This window comes from Triticum urartu, chromosome 5A (genome assembly GCF_056163025.1).
Source record: "Triticum urartu cultivar PI428250 chromosome 5A, HENAU_Tu73, whole genome shotgun sequence".
NCBI classification, from domain to species: Eukaryota; Viridiplantae; Streptophyta; class Magnoliopsida; order Poales; family Poaceae; genus Triticum; species Triticum urartu.
In genome coordinates, this window is record NC_141877.1 from 632,323,140 (window position 1) to 632,342,936 (window position 19,797).

The 19,797-nt window shown below is 46.0% G+C and overlaps 1 protein-coding gene across 1 annotated transcript; it reads right to left on the reverse strand.

Moving 5' to 3' along the window:
• Positions 1-4,619: 4,619 nt before the first annotated feature.
• Positions 4,620-6,070, reverse strand: LOC125507533 (uncharacterized). The gene is made up of 2 exons (XM_087525039.1): positions 5,497-6,070; positions 4,620-5,243 (listed from the first exon to the last, which is right to left on the reverse strand). The coding sequence occupies exons 1-2, from the start codon at positions 5,938-5,940 to the stop codon at positions 4,818-4,820; spliced, it is 870 nt and encodes a 289-aa protein (XP_087381165.1). The 5' UTR covers positions 5,941-6,070; the 3' UTR covers positions 4,620-4,817.
• Between the last annotated feature and the right edge of the window lie 13,727 nt (positions 6,071-19,797).

Consider the following 19,797-nt stretch of genomic DNA (forward strand, 5'->3'; position numbering starts at 1 on the left):
ACTCCGCTCCTCACTCACGAGAAAATGGCTGGTCACCGGGATGCCCAGTCCCATGCTCAAATCAAATCAAAATAATTGCAAACAAAACTCCCCAAAGATTGTTGTTAGTTGGAGGCACCCGTTGTTTCGGGCAAGCCATGGATTGATGCTTGTTGGTGGAGGGGGGAGTATAAACTTTACCATTCTGCTTGGGAACCGCCTATAATGTGTGTAGCATGTAAGATATCGAGATCTCTCGGTTGTTATGTTGACAATGAAAGTATACCGCTCAAAATATTATTCATATCTATTTCAAAACCGAGCTCTGGCACCTCTACAAATCCCTGCTTCCCTCTGCGAAGGGCCTATCCATTTACTTTTATGTCGAGTCATCATCCTCTTATTAAAAAGCACTAGTTGGAGAGCACCGCTGTCATTTGCATCCATTACTATTAGGTTACATTGAGTATGACTTGACTGATCTCTTTTACCATGAATTACAATGTTTAGTCAGTCCTTGATCTTTAAAGGTGCTCTGCATTTATGTTTTGCGGTCTCAGAAAAGGCTAGCGAGATACCATCTTGTTATATCATATTATGATTGTTTTGAGAAAGTGTTGTCATCCGAGATTTATTATTATTGCTCGCTAGTTGATTATGCCATTGATATGAGTAAACATGAGACCTAAATGTTATTGTGAATATGGTTAGTTCATAATCTTTGCTGAAAACATGAATACTGGCTTTATATATTTACAACAACAAGAGCAAACAGAGTTTGTAAAAGTTTTTCTTTATCACTTTCAGTTTATCAACTGAATTGCTTGAGGACAAGCAAAGGTTTAAGCTTGGGGGAGTTGATACGTCTCTGTCGTATCTACTTTTCCAAACACTTTTGCCCTTGTTTTGGACTCTAACTTGCATGATATGAATGGAACTAACCCGGACTGATGTTGTTTTCAGCAGAATTACCACGGTGTTATTTTTCTGCATAAATAAAAGATCTCGGAATGACCTGAAAATCAATGGAGAATATTTTTGAAATATATAAAAAATACTGGCGAAAGAATCAAGGCCAGGGGCCCACACCCTGTCCACGAGGGTGGGGGCGCGCCTACCCCCCTGGGCGCGCCCCTGCCTCGTGGGCCCCCTGATGCTCCACCGACCTCAACTCCAACTCCATATATTCGTGTTCGGGGAGAAAAAAATCAGAGAGAAGGATTCATCGCGTTTTACGATACGGAGCCGCCGCTAAGACCTAAACTCTCTCGGGAGGGCTGATCTAGAGTCCGTTCGGGGCTCCTGAGAGGGGAGTCCGTCGCCATCGTCATCATCAACCTTCCTCCATCACCAATTTCATGATGCTCACCGCCGTGCGTGAGTAATTCCATCGTAGGCTTGCTGGACGGTGATGGGTTGGATGAGATTTATCATGTAATCGAGTTAGTTTTGTTAGGGTTTGATCCCTAGTATCCATCATGTTATGAGATTGATGTTGTTGTGACTTTTCTATGCTTAATGCTTGTCACTAGGGCCCGAGTGCCATGATTTCAGATCAGAAACTATTATGTTTTCATGAATATATGCGAGTTCTTGATCCTATCTTGCAAGTCTATAGTCACCTATTATGTGTTATGATCCGTTAACCCCGAAGTGACAATAATCGGGATACATACCGGTGATGGCCGTAGTTTGAGGAGTTCATGTATTCGCTATGTGTTAATGCTTTGGTCCGGTACTCTATTAAAAGAAGGCCTTAATATCCCTTAGTTTCCAATAGGACCCCGCTGCCACGGGAGGGTAGGACAAAAGATGGCATGCAAGTCCTTTTCCATAAGCACGTATGACTATATTCGGAATACATGCCTACATTAAATTGATGAACTGGAGCTAGTTCTGTGTCACCCTATGTTATAACTATTGCATGATTGATCGCATCCGACATAATTATCCATCACTGATCCATTGCCTATGAGCTTTTCATATATTGTTCTCGCTTATTTACTTTTTCGTTGCTACTGTTACAATCACTATAAAACCAAAACTATTACTTTTGCTACCGTTACCGCTACTATCATATTACTTTGCTACTAAATACTTTGCTGCAGATATTAAGTTTCCAGGTGTGGTTGAATTGACAACTCAGCTGCTAATACTTGAGAATATTCTTTGGCTCCCCTTGTGCCGAATCAATAAATTTGGGTTGAATACTCTACCCTCGAAAACTGTTGCGATCCCCTATACTTGTGGGTTATCACTCTGTAAGTGGTGGTGGAAAATCTATAACATAGAAGGGCTGTGGCAAGAGATTGTCTTGAAAAAATACCAGGGAAATAAAACTCTGGGTAATATTTCTGCTAAACAAGGGGACTCCCAATTTTGGAGGGAACTTCTGAAACATAGAGACCATTTTACTTCTCTGTGTAAATTCATAGTGGGGAATGGGGAAAGTGTTAGATTCTGGGAGGATTGGTGGATTGGATCCGCACCTTTAAGTAAAAAAATTCCTAGGCTGTACAATATTTGTTTTGATAAAAAGAAAACTGTTAAGGAAGTCACAAATGAGGGGATTGAAAATGTGCATTTTAGAAGGACCCTGACAGGGAATTCAAGAGAATTGTGGGAGCATATAAAAGAAGCATGTAGCTCGATGATATTGAGTGAGGACAAGGATAAGGTGAAATGGACACAGACTAAAAAAGGGGTCTATACTATAAAATCCTTTTATAGACACTTGATAGAAAATGGGATCAAATACCCACACCTATACATGTGGAAAATCAAAATGCCACCTAGATTCAAGGTTTTCATGTGGTTGGCTCTTAGAAATAGTATTCTTACTAAAGATAACCTACCGCGCAGGGGATGAAAAGGAGATGAGAAATGTCCATTTTATGGGCGTGAAGAAAGCATAAACCATCTATTTCTATCCTACTCTGTAGCTAGGTTATTGTGGAATATTTTGAAATGTGTTTTCAATCTAACTGACATTCCACATGATCTTGACCTGGTGATGAGAACCTGGGTCGGGACATTTAGAAAAGAAGAGAGGGGATTAGTCATGATAGGGATTTCTGCTATTTGTTGGACTTTATGGAAATTGAGAAATAGTGTGGTTTTTGATAATAACAGGGTGAATGATCCCTACATACCTGTTAATCTGCTGCTTAAAAATTTACATGATTGGAACATTTTGCAGAAAAACCCCGCAAGAAGTGAGATGATGAAGGCTGGAGTGAAGCAGGTTGGTGATGTAGCTGAAGAAGTATTCATAGCAGCACATGGATGGCGCCTGGAGACTAGAATAATCATGGGGTGACTTTCAAGTCTTTCCTGGACCGTGTTGCTGCAACAGATGCTTAAAGAAGCTTCAAGATCATCCTGCTTCCCTACTTTTCCTTCAATCTTCTGGCTTATTTGTGGGAGGAATACATTTCTATATGATAAGCAAATTATATGTCGCTTTTAGATACCTCTATGTCGTTCTGGAACTTTGTTGTTAAATTCTGGTGCTGGGACTTGCTTTGAGCCCAGGCCTTAGATCTTCCTGGGTCTACTACGTTGGGGCAAAATGAGGGGGGGAGGGGGTGGGAGGGATGGCTCCCCTTCCTTCTCAACAACCAGTGCTCGCCAGGGAGATAGCCATGGTAGCTTTTGATTTTGCTGTAAGACTTGGTGATTTCTTTTAATGGAAATCGGAGAGTGAGCTCTCTTTTATCAAAAAAAATTGAATGGGAGAGCTCCTCGAGAAATTGTTGGCCCGGTCAAAATCGAGTGACCCAATTCTAAATTGAACACATCAATTAATTGTGATGTCTTAAAAATTAGGAAGCATAGTGTATAGTATAAAAGAAATGAATAGAGAGCTTTGAGAAATTGTTGACTCGGTCAAAATCGGGTGAACCAATTCCAATTGGAGACCTCAATTGATTGTGAGGCCTTAGAATTTGGGGAGCTTACTATTGTTGACCCGATCAAAATTGAGTTGAACCAATTCTAAATTGAAGACATCAATTAATTGTGAGGCCTTAGAAATTAAGGAGCATAGTGTGTAGTATAAAAGAATTGAATGGGAAAACTTTAAGAAATTGTTGAGCCAGTCAAAATCGGGTGACCCAATCTTAATTGAAGACCTCAATTGAAGGTGGACTCTTTAAAACTAGGGAGCTTAGTGTTATAGAGGATGGGCGTACACATGGAAATAAGCAAGAATGCATAGTGTCCTAATTTCACCATTACGACATCAGTTCAAATATGATCTGTAAAATTGTACACTGTTACTTTCCTATCTGACTTTACTGACATACAAGTAAAACCAATTGTATTAAGCATCAGTAGAATGAATGAGACAAAAAAAATTGGAGCTAATGTGGATTTTTGTTTTGCTGGAATAGCATGACGATTCAAAACATGAACAGAGTTTCCAAGTGCAAACCAGTACAGTGTGCCATCTTTAGAAGTCACCCGATCCTAACACATTTACAAATGGCTAAAAAATGTCTGACTCTGACCAGGTAAACATGATGGTATAGGCACACGTAGAATCTAACAACTTATAAAGCAACAATAGATGATTAATGTGCAGAGACACACTGCAACGCATCAAAATCGAATTGATTCACCAAGGGGCAATTATCAGAGGCGCACCAGCACAACAAGGGTAATGAAAGCAAAGCTGTAACAAGCAGCTGAATGTTGCTGATCATGAGAACTGTTACATGAATCTTAACAGGGCTCCATCGTAAGCCATATACGCACTAGTGGTTGTCTCAGAAGTCAGAACAATGGAGCTCAAGCAAACAAAAGATGCAACTTTGCAATAAAACCAAGATATGTTCTTACGGGTAGTTGGTGAAATCAAAGACCTGCTCGGGAAGGAAAGGGGTGATAGCGTTTGACGCCATCATCATGGAGTAGAGCAGCAGCTCCATGAGCGTGCCAGCGAGCTTGCTCTTGCTAGGGAGGCGGTAGCGCTCTTCGGTCCTGAGGAACCCCGGCAGGTAGTGGTGGGGCTGGAGACCCTCGACTTTGCCGGCCCAGGCGACGACGCGGAGGTGCAGCCCGACCATGAGGTGGGCGACGCGGCGGCCTCCTCCGGGGACGGGGGCGTCCTGCATCTCGAGCTTGCGCATCTCGTCCTTGATCAGCTGGTGCGATTCCTTGAGGATGTTGAGGCCATGGAGCTTGTCGAGCCGCGGACGCGCCCGGTTCAGCAGCCGACTCGTCTCCTTGTCGCAGATCATCAGCAGCTCGTACAGGGTCATCTGCAGGCATGCAGCATACAGATTACATACGTATTATTTACTCTAGTAGCTGGTGTCCTGTTTGTAACAGCAGCCGCTGGATCGAGCGAGTCGATCGACCCGGCCGGCGGAGGGACCTTCACCGCAACCGCCGCCGGTGCGTCGAGCCGTCGACCGAACCGAAACAAATATATATATTGATCGATCATCCCCCAACCGTTCGACCTTGCATGTAGCACGGGTGGTGCAGGTGGCCCGAGAGCTCGAAGCGTACCTCTGGGATGAACACCTCCCGGTTGCCGAAGCGGTAGAGCTCGCCAGCTTTGTCCTCCTCGCCGCCGGGGACGACCACGCGGTCCTTGTCCTCCTGGCGCCGGCGGTCGGTGACGAGGACCCGGTCCTGCTCCTCGTCGCCGGCGTCCATGTCGTCGCTGCCGGCGGGAACGACGAAGATGACGGCGTCAGCGTCCTTGTAGTCATCGTTGCCTGCGGGGACGATGTGGCCGTCGTAGTCGGAGCCCTTGGCGGCGCGCACGACGAACAACGCCCGGAGCGCGAGCCCGCGACCGCCTCCGTTCGTCGCCTGCAGCTGCAGCTGCACGGCGCCTCCAGTGGCCCTGCGGCCAGCCCGGGAGACGACGAGGAGCGAGGCGGGCGCCCTGAGCGCGGCGGTCGGGAGGCCGACGGTGGCGCGGGGGGTGGAGAGGAGGAGGGCCATGCTTGTTCTCGGCCGGCCGGCGTCGGCGGTTGGTGAAGAGAAGAGAAGAGAAGAGAAGAGCGCAAGGGAAACGGATGGGGGCAAGGCAGGAGGGGGTTGGGGGTTTTTTATGGACGGAGTGGGACGTGAGCCCCGGCGTGCAGCCTCCGCACGGAGGGTTGGGTTTTCCTGCTGCGTCTGGTTTGTTTTTCACTAGACTAGATAGACTAGAGTTTGAATTTCGACTCGAAAATCCTCCCCGATATATTCCATGCGGTCAAGCTGCGTGCTCTCCATCGATCACCGGCCGGATCAAAAGCAAAAGCTTCTTCTGTTGCGCGCGCGAGATGACGTAGATTCAGAGAGAGAGAGAGAGAGAGAGAGAGAGAGAGAGAGAGAGAGAGAGAGAGCGCTTGGTCGCCAAGCAAAGCAAGCTAGCATGACGTTGCATCTGATTACTATATTGCTTTGGGACGTTTAGTTTGGTTGCATGCAATTACGCATCTACAGTGAACTTCCATCTCAATTAATTGTGCAGTCTGTTGCGGTTACTGCTATTCATGGAAGAATCTCCCCGGCCGGTTAAGTGATTCCTGCTTGCACTCTGCACCTGACCGGAGCAAGATTTGCTTGCACCCTAGTCTAGTGGCTAGTGGTGTACTCCCTTTGTTCTAAAATAGAGTGCGTCCGCATTTTCCCAGGTTTAACTTTGACCATAAATTTAACCAACGAGACCGACTACGACGAGAGCAAAAATTATATAATTGAAAATTTCTTTTCAATAGAAATTCATTGGTATAACTTTTGCTCCTATCGCAGTCGGTCTCATTGGTTAAATTTATGATCAAAATTGAAGCACGGAAATCAAGGATGCACTATATTTTAGAAAGGAGAGAGTATATTTCCCTTCACTCACTCAGCCTTCTTTTTTTTTGCGGGGACACTCAGCCTTCTTTGTCATTGTCCATATGCATATGGCGCGTACGCTACGTCCCAATCAAATCAGGAATAGTACTGTATAATACTTCATCCGTCCGTAAGATGTTTATCTTACATTTCGGGACTAATAGCTAAAGCAGGGCATGGACGATGGATCAATCGGTAGAGGTGCGTGCACGCGCCTGCCTTGCTACATATCAGATGCTGGTCTCCCTCTCGAATTGCCACGCCGATTGAAACCCCATCATGATCGTCGGTCTGCCTCCGCCAATTGGTGGCCACCCATCACATCCACAGCGCGCGCGTCGTCTACAGGAATCAACCATCCCCTATCGGAAAAAAAAAATTCTATGGAGATGGGGTGCAAACCCGTGGCTGTGCAGCCCCGCCGCGGATGACCGACACGTGGACAACGCCGCGGTCGGATGCTCGCTTGGATCATGTAGGTTGAGGAGTGAATCGTCGGATGGCAAGGTAGACCCGTGTGCACGAAATTTTCCCCCCCTACAAGGCGCACCTTTCGGTCAAAATCAGAGCAAGACCCAAAACTTAAAGCCACACTTTCCTTGGGGATGCAATCCCTACTAGCGCCCTGGGGTGGCGATCATTGTTCGGCGGACATGTTGTTGTGAGCAAGATGTTGGTGAACGATGATGGTTATGGAGGTGTCGAAGTTGTGGTGCTTAGAAGTTCATCGAGATCATCCTTGAGGGAGTGAGTAAGAAATGGCAAAGTTTTTTTGATTTTTTTTTGAATTTTTGAAATGGCAAAGTTGTAAGCTATCATCGAGTTGTGCACATGTGTTCTTGTAAAATGCGTGCAAGATCTTGTGTGTTTGAGTTTATGCGGCAGTTGTGTTGTCGATGGACATGGAGTGTCACTCGGTAAGCTATGTCACAGCACAGACAACAAATAGAAGACGTGAAGATTGACGGGTGATGATATGTGTATCGTGTGTCCATGACGTGACGGGTGATGATATGTGTATCGTGTGTCCATGCAACCGGTGAGAAGGTAGCAGGAACTAGCATGACACACACCCGTTAGCTTGCGGCCCTGCATCATGTCAGGCCCTGCATCAGAAAATGTATTTAGTACGCATGCATCATGTCATGTGAAGACATGGTTGGTAGTTTCAGGTCATACACTGAGTCGTTTCTACAAGTTGGCACGGAAAAGAAGCGGCAACGCGATGAAACTGAGGTCGTCCTTGTGGGAGAAGAGAAGCAAGGTTCAGTAAGTCATGTCAACGGTAGAGACTGGCGTGACAAGATGGTAGTTATATATGGGTTCAGTAAACAGAAGTAGTGCTGGACTTTGATTAACAAATCCCGTTGACGTTGTGTGCTAGAAGGTGCCACTTGGGTGATCGAGTATATATTGCTATGCAGTGTCCCAATCAATCGAGAAGAAAAGCCTGCCCGGTGATTTGAAATAGACCTGGATTAGGTACAGAAAATGGATAAAAAAGAGGTAAAATTGATTACAATAGGGGAGAAGAGTAGATAGATGAACTTCGTACCATGACTTCCTATCGAAGTGTTCACTATTTTATTAGGTCCAGTAGAACCACTAGTCCATATATACACAAATTCGAGGCAGGACCGTAGGAGTACATATTTGGCTCACCTACTGTACAAAATAATGAACGACACTTACCTAGCAGTACTGAGGAGACATTTTAACCCAACAACCACTGGATTCACGGGGGTCGTTGTAACGTCCCTATGAATATGATACAAAATACTCCTAGACAATAGAAAACCCGCATAAATGTACATGTTATGTATTTCTCCCACCTTGGTGTGTATGCGGCCGCTTTCTTGAGAACAACACACGATGCTCCGTTCCCATCGGGTTGTCGCATCATTTCACAATCCAACACAATATATTTGCTCATGCTGTAAGAAAATACTTTTTGCCGCCTAACCAAAAGCTATACGCTCGTCATGGGTTAATGTTCATACACTCGGATGAAGTTAGCATCGGTTGGATCTTCTTGTGCGAGGGAAAATGAAACCCATCTTGTACAGAAAAGAATGTACTATTTTGATGATCGATTATTCTTGTGCAGTGTGTATGAACATCCAAAATTCCATATATATATATATATATATATATATATATATATATATATTGTGTGTGTGCGTGTGTGTGTGCATCAATGGAGATTGTTGAGCCTTCGCCAGCTTCTCCTCTGACTGACGAGGCATGGCCTACCATACAATGCCAAGTGTGCGCTCTGCGATCAGGTGATGGAAACCATGCATCACCTCCTTCTTCACCGCCCTTCCTCCAAGACTATCTGGCATGCATGAAATCCTGGCATGGTATGGAGCTCCTACTACTCGACGATTCCTTCCTAAGTTGGTGGGCATCATCCACTTCCAAAGCGCCAACAAACATGAGGAAATGCCTTGCCTCCCTCATGCTTCTCACGACATGGTTTATCTGGAAGCATCGGAATGCCTGCATCTTCGACAATGCCCGACCCTCCACTTCCACCCTGCTACAAACCATCAAAGATGATGCTTGCTCCTGTGCAAAGGCTGGGGCAAAGGGTTTAACAACTGCTGAGGTAGTACCTTAGCGTTGGGGCTGAGCAACCCCTTCTCTCTTATGATCTTGTAGCCTCTCGCCACGGCTCTCTCTCTCTCTCTATGTATATATGCACGTAGCAAGACATTACCTTATAACCCAACTCTCATTATTTCTCTCCTACCTACTGATGGTATGATACGCAATTTGCATATTCACGAAAGAAAAAAAAAGTCTCTTGTCGTTGTCGGTGGCATCAATGGAGATTGTTGAGTCTTCCTCGACTTTTCCTATAACCAACATCTCGCAGATCGTGGTAATTACATTCTTCTACAACCACCTCTCATAACAGGCCTTGCAGTGTACATCTGCAACAAGCGAAGTGTATATAGTTATACTAAGTACACAACCTCCTTCATGTCTGAAAATAGGAGCCCGCCTTTGAATGGTTTCGAAAAGAAGTCGATGTACTTACCGGTTTGTACGATTTCAAGAAAATGATGAACAAGACAACATTAGTTGCATGTAGAGAGATGCCGTTATAGCCGCTCTGGTCCATGCATGCAGATGTCCCGCAACTTACTAAGAAAAATTACAAATGGATAGAACATGCCTGCACATGGACAACTTACTAAGCAAAACTAGATCATCAACTTACTAAGCAAAACTATAACATTAATGCAGAGACACACATGCTGCAACGCATCAAAATCTTCGAAAAAGGGTTTCCCCCGCTTTGTACGTAGTCCAAATGTAACACCCTCGATACGACTATAGCTCCCACGTGTCGAGGCACGACTTAGAGACATAATCGCATTGAAGGCATATGTCGCAAGTAAGGTAATCTTTACACATCTCATGTAATATAATAATAAAGGGGAGATAACATAGTTGGCTTACACTCGCCACGTCAATCAAGGTACATAAATAACATTACATCATCCAAACACTCATGGCCCGACTACGGCATCAAAATAAAAGATAACCCAACATGCGACACGGTCCCGATCACCCCCAACTGGGCACCACTACTGATCGTCAGGAAAGGAAACATAGTAACGTTGAGAGTCCTCATCGAACTCCCACTTGAGCTCGAGTGCGTCACCTGGAGCGGAATCATCAGGCCCTGCATCTGGTGTAATAGTAATCTGCGAGCCACAGGGACTCAGCAATCTCGCACCCTCGCGATCAAGACTATTTAAGCTTATAGGTAAAGCAAGGTAAATATAAGTGGAGCTGCAGCAAGCGACTAGCATATATGGTGGCTATCCTGTTCACAAAAGAGAGCGAGAAGAGGAGGCAAAGCGCGAGCGAAAAACTAGAGAACAACCTGCGCAAGCATTACTCCAACACCGTGTCCACTTCCCGGACTCCGCCGAGAAGAGGCCATCACGGTAACACACTCAGTTGATTCATTTTAATTAAGTTAAGGGTCAAGTTATCTACAACCGAACATTAACAAATTCCCATCTGCCCATAACCGCGGGCACGGCTTTCAAAAGTTCAAAACCCTGCAAGGGAGTCCCAACTTAGCCCATGACAAGCTCTCATGGTCAATGAAGGAATAGACCTCCTCCCGAGACGTTCCGATCAGACTCGGTACCTCGGTTCTTCAAGACACTTCGACAGGTTAAAACAAGACCAGCAACACCGCTCGAATGTGCCGACAAATCCCGATAGGAGCTGCACATATCTCTTTCTCAGGGCACACTCAGATTGTCTAAACTTCCGGTAGGCCAGCCCAGAGTTGCCCCTGGTAGCCACCGGCGGCTGACGAGTTGGACCAACACTCAGAGGAGCACTGGCCCGGGGAGGGGGGGGTTAAATAAGATGACCCTCGGGCTCCGGAAACCCAAGGGAAAAAGAGGCTAGGTGGCAAATGGTAAAACCAAGGTTGGGCATTGCTGGAAAAGCTTTAATCAAGGCGAACTATCAAGGGGTTCCCATTATAACCCAACCACGTAAGGAACGCAAAATCCGGAAACATAACACCGATATGACGGAAACTAGGGCGGCAAGAGTGGAACAAAACACTAGGCGAGAGGCCAAGCCTTCCACCCTTTACCAAGTATATAGATGCATTAAGATAATAAGATAATATAATGATATCCCAACAAGTAATAAATGTTCCAACAAGGAACGACCTTCAATCTTCACCTGCAACTAGCAACGCTATAAGAGGGGCTGAGCAAAGCGGTAACATAGCCAATCAACGGTTTGCTAGGACAAGGTGGGTTAGAGGTTTGACATGGCAATTTAGGAGGCTTGAAAGCAAATGGTAGGCATCGTAGCATTGGCATAGCAAAAGAGCGAGCAATCTAGCATAGCAAAGATAGTAGTGATTTCGAGGGTATGATCATCTTGCCTGCAAAGTTGTCAGAGTTGACTGAATCCTTGAAAGCAAACTCAACGTGCTCCTCGTTATCGAACTCGTCTCCCTGCTCTACCCAAACAAGATAAACAAGCAACAAGGACACAATCAACCACGTGCAAGGATCAAACAATAAGATGCAATGATGATATGCTATGCGGGATGCGATGCGGGATGCATATGCAAGATGTGACAGGGAATGCATGAACCTGGCCTCAACTTGGGAATCCAAGTGTGCCACTGGAAAGATGAGATGAAATCGCTTGAAAACGATATAAAGAACGCCGGAATCGGAGTTACGGTTTGAAAATGGCAAGCGATTCAAATATGACATCGGTCTGCCATTTACAGCAAGTAGCCATCTAAATGCAATGAGAGGAACATGCTACAGCACCCAAACATGGCAACAAAATATATGGAAGGGATGCATTCAAGATGCTTAACAAAAGTCTAGCACTGAGCTACGGCCAATTCATCCATTAACAAGTTCAAACAAGCATGGTAAAAATGCATATGGTAAACAGATCTCAGACTTAGTGAAATTAACACTTGTCTGGAATTTCAGATCAGGTAGCACTCTTCGGAGCAACAAAACTACATGCTACAGGATCTGAACAAGGCAAAGTAAAACATGGCATGGAGCTTCTCAAAAAGCTTAACAAAAATCCCTTAGTGACCTTGAGCCAAAAGGGATCAGAAAACACATTAGCAAGCATGTGAACATAGCAAAAGCACAATCAGTTTTCAGACTTAGTGAAAACTGGCACATGCTGAAACATAACTCAAATAGGCATGTTTACGAGCTCGATGCACTCACTACGGTGCAAGCCATGAAAAGATACGCATACATCTATCAAGAACACACAAAATGCAAGCCAGACATGGCAAGAACAATAGTATAGCATGCACGGATCAACTACAACATCATCGGCAAAATTGCAAACAAGTTAACAATCTGCCCGGATTCACAAAGTAGCAAAAGTAGAGCTCGATTGACTCAAACTAAGGTACTCCAAAATTGCAAACAAAGACATGGATGGATAGAGCACTACAAGATTAATAAAACATCCTTACTGATCATCCTTAAAAGAGGCAAGGATCACTCGGAAACAACATGAACATATGACAACATGAGATAAACAGCTCAAGGACTTGGTGGAAATGCTACGTCCCTGAAATCAGCATTACCAAGTGCCTCACTTGAAAAGCTTGTGCTAGTCACCACACACATCACAAAAATACATGGGTTGCACCTCTGGAAAGATGACAAATCCCTTAACAAAACATATGTAGAGCATCAGGGCATATCATGCACACAATAATCATGGAAAAAATGACAGAAACCTAAATGGAGTAGCAGATCTGACAAATATCTCAAGTAGCCCTCTTCTAACAGCATTTCGGGCATCAAGATGAACTCAAATAAAAATGATGCAATGGAATGAAATGATGTACTCGTTGAGATGAACATTTTGATATGCTATATGCCCAAAACGGAGCTACGGATGCAAAGATATAGCATGACGAACATGAGCACATGGATTAGGGACTTAGGGAAAAAAATGGGGTCAACCCTAATATTTCCAGATCTGGATCGGGGCACGCAATCCGAGGTCGGACGGACTCTCGTCGGAGTCGCAAGGAGAGCTCGCCGGAGAGGAGATCCGGTGACGAGGTACTTGCCGGAGAAGGGATCCGGGAAGGTGCGGCCGGGCGCGGGGCCCGAGGGGCGGCGAGGGGCGCGGGCCCGGGGCGGGGATGGTGGCCGCGGTCGCCGACGAACTGCGGCAGCGGGGCGGCGATGGTGGGGCGGCGGAGCTCGCGGCGGAGGCGGCGGGGCGCGGCGCCGGCTCAGGAGGAGAAGGGCGGCGGGCGGCTGTGCCCCGAGTCGGGCCGGGAGAGCCGGGGACGGGCCCGAGCGGGCCTGGCGGCGCGGGGCGATGATGTGGTCCGGGGGCGCCACGTGGCAGCTCCCGGTTGGCGGCGGCAGAAGCGTCCGGCCCGGACGGACGTGTCCGGCCGGCGCGGAGACGAATTTTTAGGGTTTTGGACGAGGGGGATCCGGAATTTCGGGGAGAGGCCTTTATATAGGCATAGAGGGAGCTAGGAGAGTCCAAATGAGGTGCGGTTTTCGGCCACGCGATCGTGATCGAACGATCTAGATGATGGAGCAGGTTTAGGTGGGTTTTGGGCCAAATTGGAAGGGTGTTGGGCTGCAACACACACGAGGCCTTTTCGGTCCCTCGGTTAACCGTTGGAGTATCAACCGAAATCCAAATGATACAAAACTTGACAGGCGGTCTACCGGTAGTAAACCAAGGCCGCTTGGCAAGTCTCGGTCCAATCCGGAAATGTTTAATCCCCACACACAAAAAAAAGCTAGAAATGATCACCGGAGGAGAACGGAGCGACGGAATGCAAAACGGACAACGGGAAAAATGCTCGAATGCATGAGATGAACACGTATGCAAATGCAATGCACATGATGACATGATATGAGATGCATGACAACGATAACAACACATGGAGAAAAATACCCGAATCCGAGAAAATAAAATAACTTAACGCCGGAAACGGCAAGAGTTGGAGTACAAATTGGGAAAGTTACATCCGGGGTGTTACAACACTCCACCACTACGAAAGGATCTCGTCCCGAGATCTAGGACTGAAAGAACGCCGGGTACTCAGAACGGAGGTGATCCTCGCGTTCCCAGGTAGCTTCACGGTCGGAATGGTGTGACCACTTGACTTTGAGGAATTTGATCGACTTGTTGTGAGTCTTGCGTTCAGTCTCTTCAAGAATAGCAACTGGGTGCTCACGATAGGAGAGATCTTCTTGGAGCTCAGTGTCCTCGAAGTTGACTGTGCGGTCAGGAGTCTTGAAGCACTTTCAGAGCTGAGAAACATGGAACACATCATGAACATTTGCAAAGTTTGAAGGAAGCTCGAGTTGATAGGCGAGATCGCCTCTCTTGCTCACAATCTTGAAAGGTCCCACGTATCTAGGGCAAGCTTCCCTTTGATACTGAAGCAACGAGTACCTTTCATAGGAGAGACGCGGAGGTAAACATGATCTCCGATCTCGAAAGCCAAATCACGGTGCTTACTATCATAGTAGCTCTTCTGGCGGGATTGGGCTGCTTTGAGGTTATCACGAATGACTTTGCACATTTCTTCTGCCTCTATGATTAAGTCATTTCCGAGAAGCTGACGTTCACCGGTTTTAGACCAGTTGAGAGGGGTACGACACTTCCTGCCATACAGAATTTTAAATGGGGCCTTGCCCGAACTTGCTTGAAAACTGTTGTTATAGGAGAATTCAGCATAAGGAAGACAATCCTCCCACTTCATGCCGAAGGAGATCACACAAGCCCTGAGCATATCTTCAAGAATCTGGTTGACACGCTCGACTTGACCGCTAGTTTGAGGATGGAAAGCTGTGCTGAAGCGGATGTTGGTGCCCATGGCCTTCTGAAAAGAATCCCAAAACTTGGAGGTAAAGATGCTGCCACGGTCTGAAGAGATCACTTGTGGAATACCGTGCAGAGAGACAATCCGAGAGGTATAGAGTTCCGCCAATTGAGCTGCAGTGATCGACTCTTTGATAGGTAGAAAGTGAGCCACTTTAGTGAGTTTGTCGATGACAACGAATATAGCATCATTGCCATGCTTGGACTTTGGAAACCCAGTCACGAAGTCCATTTCAATGTGGTCAAACTTCCATTCTGGAATGGCAAGAGGTTGGAGGAGACCAGCTGGCCTTTGGTGTTCTGCCTTCACTCTTCTGCAGACATCACATTCATTCACGAATTGAGCAATCTCGTGCTTCATTCGAGTCCACCAATAAGCCTGCTTGAGGTCCTGATACATCTTCGTGCTCCCAGGGTGGATGGAGAGGAGAGAATTGTGAGCCTCGTTCATGATCACTTTACGAAGTTCACCTTTGGGCACAACAATACGATCCTCAAAGAAGAGAGTATCCTTGTCATCAAGGCGGTAGCACTTGTACTTGGGTTGACTCTTGGCAATCCCAATCTTCACCTTTTTCACCACAGCATCAAGAAGCTGGGCTTGGCGAATCTAGTCTTCCAAGGTAGGAGAGACTTGAAGGTTGGCGAGGAAACCTTGAGGAACAACTTGCAGATTAAGTTTGCAGAAAGCTTCACAAAGCTCGGGTTGATAAGGCTTAAGAATCAGACTGTTGCAGTAAGCCTTCCTGCTCAAAGCGTCAGCAATCACATTGGCCTTGCCTGGAGTATACTCGATACTCGGATTATACTCTTGAATCATTTCGACTCATCGAGTCTGCCTGAGGTTGAGATTAGGCTGAGTGAAGATGTACTTGAGACTCTTGTGATCAGTGAAAATGTCCACTTTTCTTCCCAACAGGAGATTTCTCCAAGTCAAAAGAGCATGCACAACTGCCGCCAACTCGAGATCATGAGTGGGGTAGTTCTTCTCATTAGGCTTCAACTGGCGAGAGGTATAAGCAACAACTTTCTTCTCTTGCATCAACACTGCGCCAAGACCTTGGAGAGAGGCATCACAAAAGACCTCGTACGGTTTGGATTCATCAGGCGAAGTCAGAACTGGAGCAATGATCAATTTCTCTTTCAAAGTGTTGAAAGCAATGTCACACTCCGGAGACCAAACGTACTTGACGTGCTTCTGGAGAAGATTAGAGAGAGGCTTCGCGATCTTAGAAAAGTTTTCAACGAATCTTCGGCAATAGCTTGCGAGACCGAGGAAGCTACGGAGTTGCTTCACGTTCTGAGGAGGTTCCCAATTCACAATTGCAGACACCTTCTCAGGATTCACGGCAATGCCCTTGGCAGAGATGATATGACCAAGATAAAGAACCTCATCGAGCCAAAATTCACACTTGGAGAACTTGGCGTAGAACTGATGTTCCCTCAGCTTATCAAGAACCAAACGCAAGTGTTTGGCATGATCTTCCTTGTTCTTTGAGAAAAGCAGAATGTCGTCGAGATAGACCAAAACGAAGTCATTGGTGTAGGCGTTGAAGATGAAGTTCATCATGCGAGAGAAAGTCGGAGGAGCGTTGACGAGGCCAAAAGACATGACAGTGTATTCGTATGAACCATAGCTTGTTCTGAAAGCCGTCTTGGGAATATCTTGCTCACGGATTCGAATCTGATGATAACCCATACGGAGATCAAGCTTGGAGAATACTTGGGCACCTTTGAGTTGTTCGAACAACTCGTTGATGTTGGGAAGTGAGTATTTGTTCTTGATGATCTTCTTGTTCAATGGACGGTAATCAACACAAAGTCGGTCCGTTCCATCCTTCTTCTTCACAAAAAGAACACCACAACCCCACGGAGAAGAACTAGGCCGGATGAGACCCATTTTCTCTTGAATATCGAGTTGCTTCTTCAGCTCCTTCAACTCGTCAGGTCCGAGCTTGTAAGGACGCTTGCAAATAGGTTCCGTGCCGAGCTCAAGATCAATAACGAATTCAACTGGCCGGTGCGGAGGCATTCCTGGAAGCTCTTCTGGAAAGACGTCTTGATATTCGCAAATGACTGGAATTTGCGAGATGGCATCGAGTTCACCCTTCTCATTGAGAGAAAATAGATGGATGGTATTATCCCGAGCAGCAAAGACAATTACATCCTCAGATGAATGAGTTAATTGAATCTGCCTGGCTGCACAATCAAGCTGAGCCTTGTGCTTAGAAAGCCAATCCATTCCGAGAATAAGATCAATATCCGAATTACCAAGGATCATTGGAGAAGCCAGAAACTTGAAATCACCCATCGAGATAGAAATATCCGTAACCTCGTAGTTAGCGAGCAAAAATCTACTCGGAGAGACAACTGCTAATGGCTTATGCATAACTTGCGAAAACCACCCATGCTTAGATGCAAAAGGTCTCGAGATAAAACAATGCGATGCACCAGTGTCAAAGAGAACTTTTGCAGAAACATCGTTAACAGGAAGGTTACCCATGATGACATCTGATGAATCCTCTGCCTGAGCTGCATTCACCATATTAACCTTGGCGTACTTGGGGTTATGCTTGACCACAGCTGTACTTGCCGATCTGACAGGAGGAGGAGGAGGAAGACGTCTTTGTTTGAAACACTTGTTGGCATAGTGACCCTTCTGTTGGCACTTGTTGCACGTGACCTCTGAAAGCAGACGGTGGTACGGAGCACTCGATCTTGGAGCTTGAGACGAACTCTTGTTCTGAAAGCGAGGGTTGGGTGGGTGGGAAGAATCACTGCCACCTTTGCTCTTCTGCTGATACGGCTGACGGAACGGAGGAGGAGGAAGCCAATACTTCTGCTGCTTGGTCACTTGAGTAGAGGAAGAAGGAGTAGCATCTCTGACTCGCTTCTTGGAAGCATCACACCTCAGCTGAGCAGCCTCTTGCTTTAGTGCCATGTTGTAGAACTCATCGTACCTCAAGGGCTCAAAGACAACAAGAGCTAGCTGGATTTCTTCTCTGAGACCACCTCTGAACTGGTATATCATGCTCTTCTCATCAGGGACGTCCTACTTGGCAAAGCGGGCGAGCTTCTGAAACAACTTGTTGTAGTCATAGACAGACAAAGAGCCTTGCTTCAGATTACGGAATTCCTTACGCTTGCTTTCAACCATGCTCTGAGGGATATGGTGAGCTCTGAAATCTTGACGGAATTCATCCCAAGTGATAACACGTCCACCTCTGGAGTCCTTGTACTGCTGGAACCATTCTGTAGCTTGATCTTTGAGTTGGAAGGAAGCGAACTTGACAAAGTCCTCAGGCCTGACGTTACTGCACTCGAAATGCTTGCACAGATCCACAAGCCAATCGTCAGCATCGGTTGCCTCAACACAATTGCTGAAAGTCTTTGGCCCATTAGCAAGGAACTGGTTGAGTGTAGCAAAATGATTCTGATTGTTGCCTTGATTCCCTTGGTTGCCTTGATTGCGTTCTTGGAGAATTTGCATTATCAACTGTGTGTTTGCATTGGTTGCGGCCATCACAGCTTGCCATGCCTCCGGAGGAGGTGGAGGTGGTGGCGGATCAGGATTCGGAGTCGTGCGCGTTGGAGGAGCCATCCTGAAGAGGTTGACATCCATTAGCACATTGATAGACAAATATTGAAGCTGAAACCAACGGAATGAAAATTGCAACATATAGTCTTCACATCCGAACAAAATGAACGAATGCATTCCTCTTGAAATGGTCACATATCCATAAATTGAGAAGCCACGTAGAATTAAGGTAGAGAAATAAATCAACAAGGTACGGATCAAGAACGAATAATCGGTAAGAAATCCCAATCTCAAACCAATATCCGTGGAAGAAGAACTAGAGCTACGAGAATTCCCACCTATGAAACTCCCGAACCTTTCCGGTTATGCAATCAGGTGTTGGGGATACAGGGGAAGCATAATATCTCACCCAAATCTAGCAAATCCTACATCTAGCTGTATCCATCCTTCAACACATAACCGAGAAAAACTTCGGAAACCATCTACCTCAACCTTCGAAAAGCATCCATTATACAAGTTATGGCGATACTCCCGAACTCCCGCCCCAGTACTAGGTGGCGTCGAGGTTATCTCACCAACGAACTGCATAAAAGAGATTTTCGATGTCGGCGTACTAAACTCAGATATTCCAGAACTGCAACGATAAAATTATGACGACAACACCTCAGAGCTCAACTCCCCGGGACACTTCCACTAAACCCCTGACAGGAGGCACCAAGACAATGTTCTCATCATAAAACCATCGGAACGATTCCAAGATACCCGCGTGATCCTAAAAAAATTAGTGAAATTTGAGAAGTGAAAAGTCAAAACTCTACGTCAGGATGCCTTACCAGAGCGATGAGGAGACTGGAAGTAAAAAGAATTCCTAAACTCTCCGATATATAATTCCTAAATGACTCAAAACATTTTTTCTAGACACAACTCGGCCGCTAAAAACGATCAAGCAATGGGGCTCCTAAGGTCGGGGAAGGCTCTGATACCAACTTGTAACACCCTCGATGCGACTATAGCTCCCACGT

Bases quoted from the DNA above. Each gene is read 5' to 3' on its own strand.
- LOC125507533 (XM_087525039.1), bottom strand. From the start codon at position 5,940: ATGGCCCTCCTCCTCTCCACCCCCCGCGCCACCGTCGGCCTCCCGACC. The intron at 5,244-5,496 runs GTACGCTTCGAG...GCATGCCTGCAG, and splicing joins GGGAGGTGTTCATCCCAGAG to ATGACCCTGTACGAGCTGCT.